Source organism: Miscanthus floridulus, chromosome 19, assembly GCF_019320115.1.
Source record: "Miscanthus floridulus cultivar M001 chromosome 19, ASM1932011v1, whole genome shotgun sequence".
In the NCBI taxonomy this organism is placed as follows: domain Eukaryota; kingdom Viridiplantae; phylum Streptophyta; class Magnoliopsida; order Poales; family Poaceae; genus Miscanthus; species Miscanthus floridulus.
In genome coordinates this window covers 105,622,428-105,639,378 of record NC_089598.1, presented here as the reverse complement: position 1 = coordinate 105,639,378, position 16,951 = coordinate 105,622,428, and the positions used below count along the sequence as shown (strand labels likewise).

Sequence of the window (16,951 nt, the reverse complement as noted above, 5' to 3'; positions counted from 1 at the left end):
GCCCAGAGCCACCGGCGCAGCCACGGAGCCACCAGGTAGCGATGTGCACATGCTCGGCACTCGTCATCCGCTTCTTCTCCACTAGTAAGTGCTCCGCTTGCTGCTTTCATCTTCTTGGCCGTGGTGACGAGGATGAGTAAAGGTATTCATGTATTTTTTTTGTTTTATTTTCAAGAGGAAAAGAAAGTATATGATATACGCACGACGTCATGACGACGTCATCAAGCTAATAGCAGGCCACAGAGCATGCAGCGGCTGCAGCTCAGCCGCGCTCAGGTGCTCAGCCAGAGCTCGCCATGTCGACGCCGCACCTGAGCAGCATCGCGGCGCTCCTCAAGCGCCTGCACCCAGACTGGTCACCGGCCGCGATCAAGTCGGCGATCAGACGGGAGTTATTGCTTAGGACCCACACGTCATACACACATGCATGGGAAGGGAGAGAGAGAAGCTAGCAAGGGTCACGAGTGCTCTTCTTGCTTCATGCATGGACGACGCCATGGCTGAGCTCGTGGAGCTCGTGGGCAGCTCGGGTTGGATGGAGGGAAACAGGGAGAAGACCACAAGGAGGGAGGGAAGAGCGAGGGGATGCTCATGAGCTGCTCACCTCGTCCTGCGATGACGGTCAAGCCAGCTCGTGCATACGGCCGTATACGGTATACGCGTGGCAAAGCGAAGCAGGAGCAGGTGAGCGAGTAAGCTAAGCGTGCTGCTGGGTGGTGGAGGACAGCACCTCGGCGTCGCCTTTTATAGGCCAGAGGAGGGGGGGGTTGGCCGGCAAGCACAGCAACTCGCCTTCAATGGTAGCACTGCAGCGGGCGTTGGCTTGCGAGCGTCGCCTGCTTGCGACGACAGTGGCGCTGAGGCGATGGAGTTGCGCATGGATGATGAAGTTCTTCCACTCCTGCAGGTACGCCGCGCCACGGAGAGCCAGCGACAGGAGCAGCAGCAGGGTGGCGCGACACCACAGGGCCGCTTAGCCGGTTAGCTGGGCCAAAATGCACTAACCCTGTCATGATTCGAGCAGGAAAACACACATGCATGCCCGACAAACAAGCGACAGCGGCGAGTGCAGGCATGGCTCCACCGACATAAAAAGTCAACGTGCGTGCATGCGTGCGTGAACCTGCAGTGAACCATTTTAAAAGTTTATGGACCAAAAATGCAAGAGTCAAAGCTGATGGACCTAGATGACACAAAACGAAAGTTAATGAACCAAAAAATGCAGTTTCAAAGTTGATGGACCTAGATGACACTTCACCGAAAGTTAATGAACCTCCGGTGTATTTTACTCTTTCTAAAATTATATAAGTTGTTCTATTTCTTCTAAGTATATATTGTTTACTATGCATCTAGATATACTTATATCTAGATATTAGCCTACAGAAGGTAGCAGTGATCTGACACACATCTTGAAATGTTAGGTGTATCGATGTTTCTTTTTTTTATTGGTGATCGATGTTGAAAATGTTTCAAGTGCTAAAATTCTCTTCTTTTGGTGTCTACTTATAACTTTTTTAACTCCTAGCTAGGCACCACTCTGCTAATTAAGTTTCATGCTCCACCACTGGAAGACTCTAATGCGCAAGCTAAGGTCGCTTGCGAGCTACATTGACTCCTTGTCAAAGATCTTCTTCCATTTGCCACCGGGCGCGACAGCTAAATCCTTTTGATGACACATGCTCTTTGTCGAAATGGTACCCATGTGTTTTGTGTTTTAGGTCATAGCTGGGGCTGTTATACCAAGTTACATGAACTTACCTGAAACTAACAAAGGTTTTGATAAAAAAAGCAAGGTTTACTCTCGTGCCACCTTGTCATTGCGTGTTGGTATTTTCTTCGTTTCGGTTAGCAAACCGTAGCGTAAAAGGCTCCCGAGTGTATTGCTCTTCATTTTCCTACCTGTAGGCGCCAAAAGGCTCCCCAGTGCAACGGTTGAGGAGTCACATGAACATTCTATACCTCTTAGGTTTGATTAATTGCACCACATTAACGATGAAACGAAGGATGTTTTTGCTATGTTCTCGTTGTGGATAACGAATGCCGTAGCCAAATCAACCTTGGAAAACACTATAGTCATGTGATTGAGAACAAAAACGTCATCATCTTGTCCGCCTCCTGTATTTTATGACATTCCTCTTGTCGGAACCACCGTTTGTCGTTACTTCTTTATTACTAGTTCGATTATCTTCACTTGCCCCATTTACTAAGACACTCCTATCACTCCCACGCTTGCGTGTCACCACTAGGTTGATCTATGCATCTTACGGTCTTTCACTAAGCCACTACCCACTGGCCATGGAATCCTTTGTAGAAGTTGTTTTTATAGTAATAGAAAAATATGAATAATCGGTTCGTATCATTTTGCCTTAAAAACAAATGAACGTATTCGATAAAAGACACAAAGTACTTGTACTCATGAAAAAGAAAAACTACTTGGATTAGTTAAGTTTATTTAGTTGATGTAGACTTGTGTTAGTAGCAATGAACTCTCTACAGGAGCACCACCACCTCCTCCAATATTACACATCACGGCTAATAATCGAAACTGCAGCCCCTAACCACAAAAATCCCAGAAACCAAGCCTCAGCTAAACCTCCCAACTCCCAAGCCCGAATAAGGCCCTGTTTGTTTTTCTCGAACAAAAGTTTAGCTCTATCACATCGAATGTTTGGACACATACATATAATATTAAATATAGACTAATTATGAAACTAAATACATATATTGAGACTAATTTACGAGATAAAATTTTTAAACCTAATTAGTCAATGATTAATTTATTTTTTATTACTATCCGAACACTCTTATGTGTATTTAAATACATAAGAGTGTTACTCTTATGTAACAACCGTTGTGACACCCATAAACTTTAGGCCCTGGATTTAAACACCCCCTAATCTCAAAGCTAAGGCACCAAATCCAAATAAAACTCACTAACGAAGGATTAATCTGCAAAATCACAGGCGGTTACTCTTTTGCTAAATACACCCTCCCTCCGCCCACCTTCTCCCAGCCGACCCCCACCCACTGCCTATTCTATTCCCCTCCCTCCCCATCTCCGCCGTCCTCGCCTTCTCCAATCCACTAGGCGACACCGCACGCGCGCGCCTCTTCCCGCGGCGTCGACCCCCGAGGCGTCGCCCTAGGGTTAGGGTTCCGGCGACTTCCCTCCCTTCCGCGTCGCGGCGAACGCGTGGGAGATCCGCCCCCATGTCGTCCGACCCCTCGACCCAGCTCCCGTCGCCGGTGGCCCCGCCGGGCGCGGCGGAGGCGGATCCCCAGCCCCTGCCCCTGCCCCAGCCCGCTGAGCCGCCCGAGGTGATGCACCGGACGAGGGCCGTCGACTTCCTCGGGCGACGCACGCCCATCGTCTACCAGAACGACAACGGGCCCTGCCCCCTCCTTGCCATCTGTGAGCTCCCTCCCCACCCTCCCGTTCGACTCCGAACCCTCGCGAGTTCGCCGCGTGTCTAGTGGCTGCCCGCGATGTTCATGCCACCGGTGCGCGTTTGTGCAGGTAACGTGCTTCTGCTGAAGAATGTGATCAGCCTGAACCCTGACGAGGGCGAGGTGTCGCAGCAGAGGTTGCTCTCGCTCGTGGCCGAGCGCCTCATCGACCCCAACATCGCCGTACAGGTTCGGCTCTAACTCTCGAGAGATCGGGTTGTTCGTGTTCGGGGTCGATCAATGCGGGAATGGTGTTGTGTTGGGATGCAGCAGCAGCAACTTGCGGGCTGGAATCTAGTAGTTAGGGTTGCTGGTTCTGGAATTTCTTGGTGTGTTAATGTTTTCGAGTTGCGATTCATAGGACAAGGACGAGGAGTATGTTCGCAACAGGGAGCAGAACGTCGCGGATGCCATTGATCTTCTCCCGCTCCTCGCAACAGGCATTGATGTGAACGTGATGTTCAGGAAGTGCGGAAGGGTTTTTGGCTTGTTGACCAGTTGTTTGTCACGTGTGCCTGTGATGATATGTTTATTTTGATGGTTACTGGGGTGTGTACATTGCAGGATTGATGACTTTGAGTTCACCCGAGAACGTGCTATATTTGATCTTCTGGATATCCCGCTATACCATGGATGGATTGTGGACCCTCAGGTGTGCTATCTTTCCACTTAGCAAAAATGCTATAGGCCTGTGTTATCTTGTGATGTTGCTGATGTCAGTTAGAGTTGTGCATGTCATTTTGTTCCTAAGTTTTGCACTAACTTTATCACTCTAATCCATCGTCTAAACCATCTGACATAGTTATGTGATAGTTTTTTTTTGTATTTTAATTGATACAACTGATTCTTTTAGTCCTAGTAGAAAGCCCCTTTGTTTCCATAATTGGGTTATGCCATTGGCTTGGTAGGTCTTTGTGTGTGTGCACGTGCACGCGTAGGCACACACGCTTTTCCAGAACTTGGTATGTTTACTATCTTATTATGCAAAGCGATCGTTAGTCTAGGATTCATACCCTAGTCTCTGACTACCTGCCTCTGTGTTGTTGATTCACTTCTGGTTCGATATTTATGTCTGCCTAAAATTGTAGTCTACATAATGATCTCTTTTAAGATACTCACGTGCGCAGACCTAGATTATCCATTTTCTGAAAGGATTAGTGCAATTAAAAACGTAGTTTCCAATTAATCGGTTGCAGCTGGTGCCCTCACGTGGTTGCACTAGGAAAGACTCAAAAGGAAAGTTAATTACTGACCGACTCTATCTACATAGAGAAGTTGTCCCCTTATATGGGTATTAGGAAACCACCAAAATTCGCAACTGGTTGGTTGTGTCCATCAGTTAGGAAACCGTCAATTCGAAGCGTGTCCATCAATTTAACAGGCAAGCTTTCTGTTTTTTGATTGGAAATGGGATTATCCTCTGTTCGAAAAAAATAACGTGCAAGGTCCACCGCATTATCTTGACAAAATATCTGCGAATTTGACACGGGTTGAATTTAATTTTGTCTAGTACTGCCAGTTAGACTTGTCCCTTGTCACTTCTGCCACATTTTATATTACACATGACCCAAAAAAAGTTTTGTTCCTCAACACTCACCTGCAACATTTATCTTGCATTCTCGCAACCCACCTGTATGACACGTTGGATCCATTCTCTGTGTTAGCTCTGCAATTATTCACTGCAAACAGTAGACACGGACAAATGGTGATGCGAACAAAAGAACATACACGTTGGATCTGTTTGTAGGTTACTCTATGTATGGGCCTGCCCATGCCGCGTTCCTCTCGTTATCTGATTCTGGTCGGTAAACTTGTATTTCTGATCGAAATGGTGGCGTTCCTCGCTTTGGAAAAAAAATTAATATGTACATGTTACAGATACATTATTTTCTATTACGCTAAGCTTTCAAATAGAAAATCACTAAGATGCATTTAATAGTTATGGATGACCTATTGCCGGTAATAGGTCATCTCCTTTATCCTTAGCCATTTGATTAAATAGAATGGACGGTCCTTACTAATTTGGTAGTACCCAGTAATTTTCCCAATATAATAGATAAAAAACAGTTCATTTTGCAACTTGCAAGCCACCTGCTTACCATTGCTGATTCATATTGTCTTTATTTAGGATACTGAAACTGCTACTGCTATTGGATCGAAGTCCTACAATGCTCTTGCCTCCGGACTTGCTGAATTCAAGTCAGGTAAACCAACAGAAGAAAATAAACATGTGGAGGAAGAAACTGTTGATTTTGCTGCCGCAACAACTGCAGCTTTAAAGATTCCGTCTCCCAGTGTTTCTCGTGGGAGATCATTTGATGAACTTACTCTCTCAAACTCAACTGAACCACATAAAAGGCGAGGTGACCTTGAGGAAGAAGAGGAACTGATGAGGGTCCTCAATCTATCCAAAGCTGAAAGTGGGGATGCAGTTGATGGAGAAGTTTCTTTGGACACTTCACATAGTCATTCATCGTCCAACATGGAGACACCACAAAGTGAGAGTTTTCAGTCAGAAGCACCTGAGGTGGTGGGGGCTGCAAAAAAAGAGGAACATGGCAATCGCGCTGTGAGTGATGATGGCTCCATGCTCACAAATGGCGATCACGCTGTTAATGGCAGTGAAGTTGTGCCTGAAGAATCCCAAGAAACTTTGACATCTAAAGAACCAGAGGACAGTGGAATAAAGAATATGTTACCAGGGGACCTTGATATACCCGTTCAATCTTCAGAATCTACTCCCTCTTGTCCGTCACATGAATCCTTTGCTACCAGTGACCACCAACCTGCTGTTCCTACTCTTGTTGAAGGTGATAAAGAAACCTGCAGAGAACAGTTTGATGTACAAATTCATGGCCAGTCTAATGATACTGAGGCTGCTTGTGACTCGTCAGTTGCAACTTGTGGAGCTGTTCCAGGTCATGCTACAACAGAACTGGATGTGAAAAGTGATTTTTTAGATAAATCTGAGCCTCTACCTTCAAGCATTCAGGAATGTGAACCAATATACCAAGGTGAAGAGCACGTACTTGGCACCACAAATATGGTGTATCAAAATCAAGAGCCAGTGTATGAGGGGGAGGTGGTTCTTGCTGAGCAGGCTGACAAGACTGGGGAAAGCAGCCCTTCCGTGGATGACAAGGCCACAGAACATCAATGTGAGATTTTTTTTTTGTTATTGACTTTTGTACATGCGTGAATCTCTTTGTACAATGCAAGAATTACTATATTTGGCTTCACACTTAAATTGATTTATTTTCAGGGGAGCTGATTGATAATTTTCTGCAGACCACTGCTAACCAGCTGACTGTCTATGGGTATATTTCTAATAATCTATGGTTTAAATACATGTTCTCAATTATATTCTCATTTATCACATTGTCAAATTTCATTGTCGCAGTCTCTTCTGTTTACAAGAGGGACTTAACGAAAGTGAGCTTTGTGTCTTCTTCCGTAATAACCACTTCAACACTATGTTCAAGGTATACTAGTTTTGTCAGTATTTGAGTACTTGAACTGGAGATGTCTTTATTTCTTATGTATATTTATTCTGCAGTACAACGGAAGTCTATATCTCCTAGCAACTGATCAAGGTTTTATAAGCCAAACTGATTTGGTATGGCAAAGGTTGGATGAGGTATGTTAACTCCTGTGATTATTTTAATTCCTGCTTGAGATCAAAATCTTTACTGATCTTTTTCGTTCTCAACTGACAATCATTAGGTGAATGGAGATGGGGTTTTTCTTACCAGCAACTTCACACCATTTAAGGCTGAAACTCCAAGAAATGATTCATGGAATGCACAGCAAGCTATGACGAGTACTGCTGTATGTACAACATCAATAAACTGCTGTAGTTTTTATTAGGTACATTAATGTTAACTAGTTCAAATTTATCTTTGTTCACAGGATTATCTTGCTCAATTTGACAACACTTCTGGAAAGTATGTTCTTCCTACCTGTTTTTCTCAATGTGCTTTATTGTTGTGTGTGTGTACGACATTCCTAGTTTGGATTTCTGCAACCATGTGAATCTTGTATGAATGGTACTGTACAGAAAATGTCCGTCAGTAGGGCTATAAATGATATGCTAGTTGAAGCTATAGTTTCTTTTCTGATCTGTTGATTGTTGCTGTTAACCAAGCGCCGTAACTTTCTTGAACTTCGACTATTTGATGGTTTTGCTGTCATTGTGTATTGGACTGTCGGCTTAGCATGTACTTGAATGACCAATATATGTCTTACTGTGATTTTGAATGTGCTCAACGTGCTGAATCATCATAGATGTGCACTCCTGAGTCACTTTGCATGTGTTATCTAAATTCTAACGCTACCACATTGGCCCTCCTATGCTTGCAGCTCTGATCTGGAGCTGGCTATAGCACTTCAACAGCAAGAGTTTGAGCGGCAACCACAAAGGTTTCAAGCTCCACCACCACAGCAGCATCAACAACAGCAACAACCACCTCAGACGCAGCACCAACCGACTCAATCTGGCCGACCAGGACTTGTTGTTGGTCCAAGGGTACGTTTTCTTTGTATTACTTGTACCGCCATCAAAACCTCATTTTACATTACCACATAACATTTATCAACTTGCTGTTTGGGATGATCCTTATAGTTTGGATTCAAATATGACTGCAATCTATTGTCTTGAAATAACCATGTTTGCCTGGGCCCAGTTTAGTTGCCGAAAATTTTGGCAAAATGACACTGTAGCATTTTCGTTGTTATTTGGTAATTAGTGTCCGATCATAGTCTAATTAGACTTAAAAGATTCGTCTCGTGGATTTCGTCTAAACTGTGTAATTAGTTTTATTTTTTATTTATATTTAATGCTTCATGCATGCGTCCAAAGATTCGATGTGACGGGGAATCTTAAAAAATTTGGCGTTTTGGAGGAGAACCAAACAGGCCCCTGGTTTTGAATCCTTAAATAGCTACTGTATTCAAACCAGTACGTTATTTCCGAGGTCTTCAAAGATTCACTTGCAAAAGTCACCTGTTTTCCCTCAGTACGCTTAATACCAACAATGAATGGTTACTTCATGCCCCTAAACAGGTAGAAGTGATGGTGTTATGTGAGAGAGCATACAAAGAGGTTGAATGCATGGTCACTTTAGTTTGCTATAATAGTTTGCTATAATAGACAAAAAGTTATGTGTTTTGTTTGAAGCATCTCTTTAAATTGAAGGGGACAGTTTACCTAACATGTTATGCTCAGTTCTTGATCATGTTTTGAACTTGGTTGTGAGTATCGCATGGGCTCTCTTATGCTCAGTTCTTGATCAAGTTTTGAGCTTGGATGCGAGCATCGCATGGGCTCTCTTGGTCCTATTCTTGTACTGTTCACGTCATGTTTCCTGATGACTGCTTACTACTTCTGTTGCTGATGACTGATGGGTCTGAACATTGTGCTCATCCTTGCAGAGGTCCAACGTCCCACCTCCGTCGAGAAGTGAATCGAAGAAAGAGAGGTGCATCGTGATGTAAAAATACCTTCAACAGAAAAGTAGTAGAAAAAAGAGAGATAAGAGACGCATTATACTGTAAAGAAATGGTTTCTTTTTGCGGAGGCAGTGTCTGCGTTTAGTCACCTTGAGCCATCCCCCATTTGAGCTTCTTTGGTTTTACTTTGTTGTCTCTGATGCATGTAAATAACCTCAGCGAATAAAGTGTAGAAACAGATGCTGTCAAAGTGATGGCCCCATGCAATGTGATTTCATTTAGCCCGTTCGAGGTTTCAGCTAGGTCTTATCAGCCAGTCAACAGTATTTTTCTTTCATAACAAATCAGCACCAGCCGGGCTTATGCCGATTAATAGCCCGTGCAATGTGATTTTATTCGTCTCCCTGTGCAATCGATTGATTCTGTTCGTTCATTAATCGCTATGCAAGTATGTACATCCATTTTCATCCGTTCTGAGCTGCAAGTGACGGGCTTGTCTTGGAACATAACGAGATTAAACTGAGTCGTTTTGGCTTTCATAGGAACATAACAAAATTAAATTGAAGTCATTTTGGCTTTTCTAAAAAGTTACATATCTAGACATATGTTACATCTTAAATACACAGTTTGTATTTAGAAAAGTCAAACAGCCAAAATAACTTTGATTTGGAATGTAGGGATCAAAAAGTTGCGAAACAACGTTCAACTCGCCGAAGTGCTGTCAGCTAACAAGAATGAAGACAGCTTAAGGTTACAAAGTCTTGTTTGTCCAAAAATGTTTTCTTACAGTTCAGATTACAGATGCTTTCTATGTGCACTCAGTTCCATCGACAACCTACTAGTCCAGCGCATATCTCACAACAGATTTCCGTAATGACAGCCACTTGATCTATGTCGAACGAAGCAACTAATCAAAATCAACGCACTACACTGGTCAGCCACTTGATGCAACCCAACACTATGGGTGGTTTTGTTTCAAAGTGGAGGAGCCCCGGTGGGTATCCCATTGCATAAACGGAGGGATCCCCTGCCTGCGCCTGGCACTGGCAACTCCAGCCTTTACTCTTACACGGCATCGCCTTGCCTCAGGTGTTCAGACTATCTCGATGTACACTTCCCCATTGATCGGGGCTGCAAAGAACGCAATCAGGAACGGGAACCTCCCAAGACACGTCATGAAGTCGTCCCTGCTGATCTTGTCGTCGCCATCTATGTCGAACGTCTTGAACAGCTCCAGCATCTGTCAAAGGTTACATGGTCAGATGAGTCTGACATCATGGTGGTAAAACAGCGTTACGTGTTGTAGCAGAGGGGCAATGGGGATTTTACCTTATCATCAGACGGCAGCAGCATGCTTAACCGCAGGACATCAGCTAGCTGTGCCCTGGAGATCTCAGATGTTTCAGGATCCCGGCACTTCTCAAAGGCGGTCTCACAGGCACCCTGGAACAATGGTTGCTTCCTCAGGTGCGCGCACCCAACCAAGAACTGCATACATGATACACCTATAAACCTTAGCGCTAATGAAATATACAGAACCAATGCATTACAGTATTCTTGGGTGTCATATGTAAAAACTGTGAAGCACCATGGCAGATGTAAAATTCAATTGAATTAAGGTCCATACCTGACGGAACGTAATCGATTCCTTAATGCCTAAATCTAAGTAGTGAAATATCTGGAAAAAAGAGTTAGAAGTTCAGCAACGAGGGAAATCCAGTTAAGCTAATAGCATTTGTAGATACTGTGTCAGTACCTTCTTGCACAGAGGACTGCAATCCAGACCAAAATGAGCCCAAAAATCTTCAGCTTCCACACGTCCACTGCAATGTTGAAATGGCATTGTTTATCATGTATGAAACAATAGAATAACATAGATGCTTGATGGAAGTTCTCTGTGAAGGAATGAAGAGTCTTACTCGTTATCTGGATTCATAGCCAGGAAATGTTCCAATAGTTCCATTGCTTCTGCTGTGCTTACACCATAAATCTGAAAGACATAACAATACAATGCTTCATTCAACGGTTGGTTGTGATAAAGGAATTGGCACACTACATACAAGTACACTAATGCATAGCTAGCTATTCTTGTAGGGAATAATTCAGCATAATCTACTTTTTATTGCCTTATGGATTTTGACAACAGCAGCATCTGCATACTGCAAACACATGCAAACAATGTAGTTAAGGAAAAACTTACATCTTTAACCCAAGCCATTTCTACCATGTAATTTGAGCAGTTCACCTGCAAATAGAAAACTCAGCTTATTAGAGGCATATTTCCTTATAGAAGGATAGCAGATGTTCTAGCAAAAAAGGTCAGAGCAATTGTTCGGGAATTCATAGTTATGCATAGCTAGCCTTTTTACCTTTCCAGCTTCTACTGCTCGTGCCATAATCATAGAATCACCATATGAATAGGAAGTCGGCAAGACATTGAGGGCGCGAGCCATAGCATATCTGGTCTGCAAGAATAAAAAGTTGTAGGGAGAACATATTATCACACATTATCACACCTCTAGTGAAAAGCACAGGATGTTAGATGAGAAATTTATTTGAGTTGAACATACTTACATCCTCCGCAAAGTGAAGGGCATTCTCTTGCTTGATCTCAGGAGGGTAGACAACAGGGAGGTACTCTACCTGTATATTATTAGATGATCAATGAGATGAGCTAATTTTGCAAGACATAAGTGCAAAAAAGACATAATAGTTCAGACATTTGTTAGGCCAAATTCAGCAGGCCATGCATACCTCCATGAAATTATGAAACTGGGTGAACATCTTGAACATGAGCTTTAATAACGATATATTCCCCCTGAAACACAAAACGTTGTATAGATAAAAATTAAAAAATGCTGAAGCACAAAGATGAATGTACATCGAAAAGAATATCCATACAGAAAGCTCACCATGATTGATCAAAGTGAACATGTGGATAACGGACAACAACAGGTTGAACAGGGTAGCCAGGTATGAATGCACCATGTTGGAACGAAATCAGGAATCTCCCATTTGTTGTGGTGCCTTCAGGGAATAATAGGACCCGCGGGAAGCTATTGCAAGCTGCCTTTCTCTGAAAGGACATCCTAGAGAGTATGTACCATACGAAGAAATAACTAAAAGGCAATCATGTTATTCTAGGATAATTTGGTTGGTGTTGATTTTAGAATCAACGGTCTGCTGCAAATGAAATTAAAAGATCTGTAAAGCAGGCAACCCCAACTTGTTTGGGACTTAAAGGCTTTGTTGTTGTTGTTGTTGTAAAGCAGGCAACTGCAAGGAGTAACTTGTAGTTGTCCCTTTCTGCATGTTACTTTTTCCATGTAAGTCAATGTAGAGCAACCAAATTCAATAACTTACAGGTTACATAAAGCAATGGGGTGCTAACATGTGACAAAATACAATACAATGCTTTTAAAGCCAACCAAGTCATCGCAATATCTAATTAATAAAAGGATGAGAATCTATGGGTATGAGAGGAGCCGTTCTTACCTTTATTTCATTTACAGCAGCCTTCCGAGAAGCTGGTGAGAATCTATCAACATATATAACCTGGAAAAGGCTGTCTTAGAAGAAACTTGGAAATGTAGACGCTATCATAGGAAAATAGAAATATACATACCTGCATCGCTCGAATAATTGTTCCAACAAATGGTAGGGCATCATGAGACTCAGAACAAACAATGGTTGGGAACAATTCATAGAAGAAGAATATGGGTTCTATGTACGAGATATGATTGGAAACAACAATAGGTGCGAGTTCCCTAGGAGCAGGCCTTCCTTTCTTTCTGATCCAGTGGTACCTGATAAGAAGAAAGTGAGTGCCCGACTAAGATCAGACAGTGTACACTAGCATCACAAGAAGAGAGACTCTGAGAAAGAGTACGCATCCAAATACTCAGATCAACTCAGCGTAAACTAGCAGCAAAAGAAGCAGCGCACAAAGAAATTCCATGGCCAGAAGAAAACTAAATTTTGAAGGTAAATACATGTAGCAAAAGAAGATAACACTCATTGTCCATGCTCTAAAGTTTTGAATCAAATGCTTGTTATTCCTGTGCGATTCTGAAAGCCTAAGACACAAACAACACCATAGCCACGTTTGTTTTTTCCTTTGCTATATTTTCAGTATAGAGAAATTGCCCACCATTCGGGTTATTGAAATCATTGCAATGGATGGAAGGACCACAGGAGAAATTCCCATTTGTAAGATGGTACACCCCACAGTTCATTTCAGCATGCACATGCACATGGCATCTCAGTTTGAACTGTGCACACGTTTTCGCTCTTCAGTTCCAGACGTAACCTAGCTGAAGGCATGTACGATACGAATGGTCCAACTGCGGTTTCTAACCCTTTCGTTTCCTATTGGTCTCTTCAAAGCTGCAATTCATGCAGGTCAGCTTCAACACGCCAATAAACACATCTGCGGCAGCGGCACGGACATTCAGCTTCCCCTACAGCATCGTCCCACCAACCACATCGTTGAGGGGCTCCCAACAAAACCGCACGTGTTGCGAATCAGCAACCCTCCAAATCCAGCAAACGAACCCGCATCGCACAATCGCGTCATCGACACACACAGGAATAGAAAGCCAGATCTCGCCACACAAATCTAATCATCTATTATTTTTCAGAAAAAAGGACAGGTTACCGGAAATTAAAGCGATTATTAGGTTTCAAATTAGATCAAAAGATCAAAACGAGACCGAGTTTACGATCCAGACCCAATCCAAGCATGTAACCGCGTCTGGCGATCCAGCAACCGAGCAACTCACCCGAATGAGAAGAGGATGCAGCGGGCGGAGATCCGCGTGATCCACATGAGCCGGCGGCGCCACGCCGGCATAGGCCCGCCGCCCTCCCGCAGCCTGCCGTGCGTGTCCGCCCAGCCGCGGAGAGCCACCCACGTGGCCGCGTACCCGATCGCGATGGCAAGCCCGAACAGCGCCAGCCGCACCGCGGCCACCGGCAGGAGCAGCAGCGTCCTCGCCGACGCGTACGCGCCGCCGCCCCACGCCGGCGTGCCGTTGCGGAACGGGTCGGCCGGGGACGGCCCGCGGTCCCGCGGCGGCCGGTCCTCCGAGAGGAACGCGAACGGGTCCCCGCCGTCGTCGCCGCACACGGAGTCCGCCGCGGCGCCGTCGCTGTCGTCGTGGTGGTGGTGGTGTCGGTGGTTGGTGGCGTGCCCGTTGGCGGCGTGCGCGGGCGCGATGCAGTCGGAGAGCAGGGGCGTGGAGAGGGAGGCGGGGCTAGGGATTGTAGAAGCCATGGACGACGAGGCTGGCGGTCGCCGGAGACGGCGGCGGGGAGGAGGGGAAGGGGGAGGGGAGGCGAGCAATGGACGGCCGAGAGTTATTATGGCTTTTATCAAAGCAGAGCGGAGGCAAAAGCGATAGGCGGCAACAAACAAGAGAGACGCTGTTTTGTTTGTGGTCGTCGTTTCGTTTTCGCTTACAGTTTCGGGGGTCATTTATTGGAATTTTTAAGAATTGTTTCGTTTTCACGGGTCTTCTCTTTCCTTTTTTTTTAAAAAAAACGTCCACGTGTCTCCATGTGTTGGAATTTCTAAGTACTATATTATTTTTTGAAAAATGTTTGACCTATTTAGGTCCCGTTTGACACGGCTTCGACCGGCTCCAGCTTATCTGACAACAACACTATAGCAACACTGTAGTATAAAGCTGGTTTTCTCCCTCCAACTTTTATGTCTCGCTGTAGCACACGGGGACAAGCCAGAAAAACGGCTTCTCCGGCTTTGATGAACAGTGCATATGTCAGTGAGAGGGAGAGGGGAGGAGAGAGAAAACCATGGTTATTATTCATTAATCTATGATGTTCTTACCTTTCTAAGAAAGCCAAGATTATTTCTTCTAACTCTTTTGCTAGCGAGGTCTGCTGTGGCAACATTCGTGAGCCCCAGGCTGTTGGCCACGGTGCTTGCTTAGTCGCGTGCGCCTGGCTAGTGGCGACGCTCTTGTACCTGGCGCCCCATTGGCGGTGGCCACCGGTGGTTGCGGTGACCGCGTGCGCCTAGCCAGCGGGGGCAGTGGCGCCCGTGTGCCTGCGCGCAAGGCCAAAAATGGCGGCAGCGCACCTGGACTGAGGCCGGCAGCGGTGCTAGGGCGCCCGGCCGGTGGTGGCTTGCCTTTGCGGACCAGACCAGTTATGTTGTCCGCGCGCCGGTCGGCGGGCTCGCTGCGAGGCCCGTGCATCTGACCGAGCATGGCGGTGGCGGTTGCTGGCGGCATCCAGCACCAGAAACGACGGTGGTGCCCGCGTCTGGCCGGCAGCGCCCGCTGTCGGTGACTCCGTGATCGGTAGCCCTGCGTGGCTCCGAAGGAAGGTGGCTGGGCGATTGGCCCGACAGCAGAGCGGCTCGGAGATGGCCTCCTGCGCGGCCTCGTCCTAGCGGCAAATGGCCCAGCGCAGCCTGGTACCCGCGGCGGCCGCCGGCGGCCGGTTGCTCCCCATGGCGTCGACCGCGCGACACTCGCACCGGTGACAGGCAGCCCGCGTGGCCTCCACACTCACGGCCGGCGGCAGTTGTTGCGCTCGTTTGGCCGTGGGGACGAGCGACGGTTTTGCACCATCCGTAGCTTCGAAGAGAAGATTGTGCCCTTTTTTGCACATAGACCTTTCCGGTTTCTGTGAATTACATGATAATTCTTATCAATTTTAATGTATTTTCATTCCTATGGTTTAGCCCACTCATTTTTAACGCAAATCACTACTACAATATACCGCATTTATATTTGATGATATAAATGTTTGTTTTAGACCTAATGGTTTAAACAAATTATGATGCACATTATTTACTAGTGTAAATAGATTCTTTTTTAAGACTTATGAGTCTTTAGAAATTACATCATAATATTTTATATTGCGAATGATTTTATTATGTTAATGTTTAGACATATTTTCTGTGTCTATGATCTTCTATTTTAGTCATGGACTCTAACAGTATTAGTATGGTAGAGTTTTTACTCATATACATTGTTTTGTTTTTAGGCCAGAAAATTGATCATGTCTAAACATATTGTTTTGTTGTTTGTCAATTAATTTTAATTGCAATAAAATCGTAGCCTCTTAATTAATTGATAGTTAATTAAGGATGGCTGGATTTAGGCTCATATGAGCCTAGACCGAAAAAGCAAAATAGCAGCCAAACTATTTTGCTAATGAGGCTAACATGGGAAGTGGATTTTTTTTTAATCCTACGGTTTTGCATAATTACGCCACTAACCAACTATAGCACTATGTGCTTAGTAAGTTTCCTGTTTTAATAGTATCAGTATAGTAGAGTGTTTATTTCAGTATTTTGTTAACCTTATTAATTTAGTAAATTTTTCATAATTTACATCTTAACAATGTTAGATCATCTTAATTAAGCATTTCTTAATTCATGATGGATTATGCAAAATTGTTATATTCATATCTTGGATACATTCAGGATCATAACACAAGTGATGGAGTCCTAGGCATTGGCTGCGCTTAATTCATCTTGAATTATTCGGCCAAGAGACTGGGGCAATTGCAGTGAGTATTCACCCATCATTGAGAGGTCTATATCATGTTTGTTTAAATTTGATAATTACCTACATTGTGTTGTCCCAAAATAAGTGTTTTGAAAATATGAGAATGGTACACCTTTATGGTGACTACCATCATTCATTATTAAAGGCTATACACAGGTAGTAGAGCCTTAGGCATTGGTTGTGGTATATTTATACGAATATATCAGCCTAGAGACCGTGCCTATAGCAGCAATTTATTTACCTGCTACTGAGAGATCTACTCTATGTTTCGGACAAAGAGATTATCCATAATGTGTGTGTCAACATTAATAATAGTTGTTCATAAGGTTTACACATCTTGTGATTACCTCTAACTGTTGGAAGGTTTAAAGTTTTGTTAACTACCCCCAACTATCCAAAACAAAGTGACAAGATATGGAACCTCCTAAATTTTGCATTGGATACAACATCGCCATAGTGATTTTTAATTTACATTAGGTGTAAATTAATTAAATCAATGGTTTGTCATATGTTGT

At 44.3% G+C, this 16,951-nt stretch overlaps 2 protein-coding genes across 2 annotated transcripts; one reads left to right on the top strand and one right to left on the bottom strand.

Annotated features, from left to right (window-relative positions):
* The first annotated feature begins 3,026 nt into the window (after positions 1-3,026).
* Positions 3,027-9,179, top strand: LOC136529362 (uncharacterized). The gene is made up of 12 exons (XM_066522434.1): positions 3,027-3,412; positions 3,518-3,636; positions 3,809-3,915; positions 4,012-4,099; positions 5,576-6,605; positions 6,710-6,764; positions 6,848-6,929; positions 7,004-7,084; positions 7,171-7,275; positions 7,357-7,391; positions 7,807-7,972; positions 8,878-9,179. Exons 1-12 carry the CDS (start codon positions 3,211-3,213, stop codon positions 8,938-8,940), a joined length of 2,133 nt encoding a protein of 710 aa, XP_066378531.1. The 5' UTR covers positions 3,027-3,210; the 3' UTR covers positions 8,941-9,179.
* A 346-nt stretch (positions 9,180-9,525) lies between these two features.
* LOC136529363 (lysophospholipid acyltransferase LPEAT2-like) lies at positions 9,526-14,303 on the bottom strand. Its single transcript, XM_066522435.1, has 13 exons — positions 13,677-14,303; positions 12,521-12,701; positions 12,391-12,450; positions 11,808-11,971; positions 11,650-11,713; positions 11,470-11,538; positions 11,265-11,360; positions 11,096-11,140; positions 10,815-10,885; positions 10,652-10,718; positions 10,523-10,573; positions 10,225-10,383; positions 9,526-10,135 (listed from the first exon to the last, which is right to left on the bottom strand). The coding sequence occupies exons 1-13, from the start codon at positions 14,168-14,170 to the stop codon at positions 9,989-9,991; spliced, it is 1,668 nt and encodes a 555-aa protein (XP_066378532.1). The 5' UTR covers positions 14,171-14,303; the 3' UTR covers positions 9,526-9,988.
* Between the last annotated feature and the right edge of the window lie 2,648 nt (positions 14,304-16,951).

Excerpts from the sequence above, each read along its gene's own strand:
- LOC136529362 (XM_066522434.1), top strand. The coding sequence starts at position 3,211 with ATGTCGTCCGACCCCTCGACCCAGCTCCCGTCGCCGGTGGCCCCGCCG. Across the intron at positions 3,637-3,808 it reads ACCCCAACATCGCCGTACAG|GACAAGGACGAGGAGTATGT; the intron begins GTTCGGCTCTAA and ends TGCGATTCATAG. Across the intron at positions 7,392-7,806 it reads TTTGACAACACTTCTGGAAA|CTCTGATCTGGAGCTGGCTA; the intron begins GTATGTTCTTCC and ends CTATGCTTGCAG.
- LOC136529363 (XM_066522435.1), bottom strand. The coding sequence starts at position 14,170 with ATGGCTTCTACAATCCCTAGCCCCGCCTCCCTCTCCACGCCCCTGCTC. Across the intron at positions 10,886-11,095 it reads AAATGGCTTGGGTTAAAGAT|ATTTATGGTGTAAGCACAGC; the intron begins GTAAGTTTTTCC and ends TATGTCTTTCAG. Across the intron at positions 10,136-10,224 it reads TGCTGCCGTCTGATGATAAG|ATGCTGGAGCTGTTCAAGAC; the intron begins GTAAAATCCCCA and ends AACCTTTGACAG.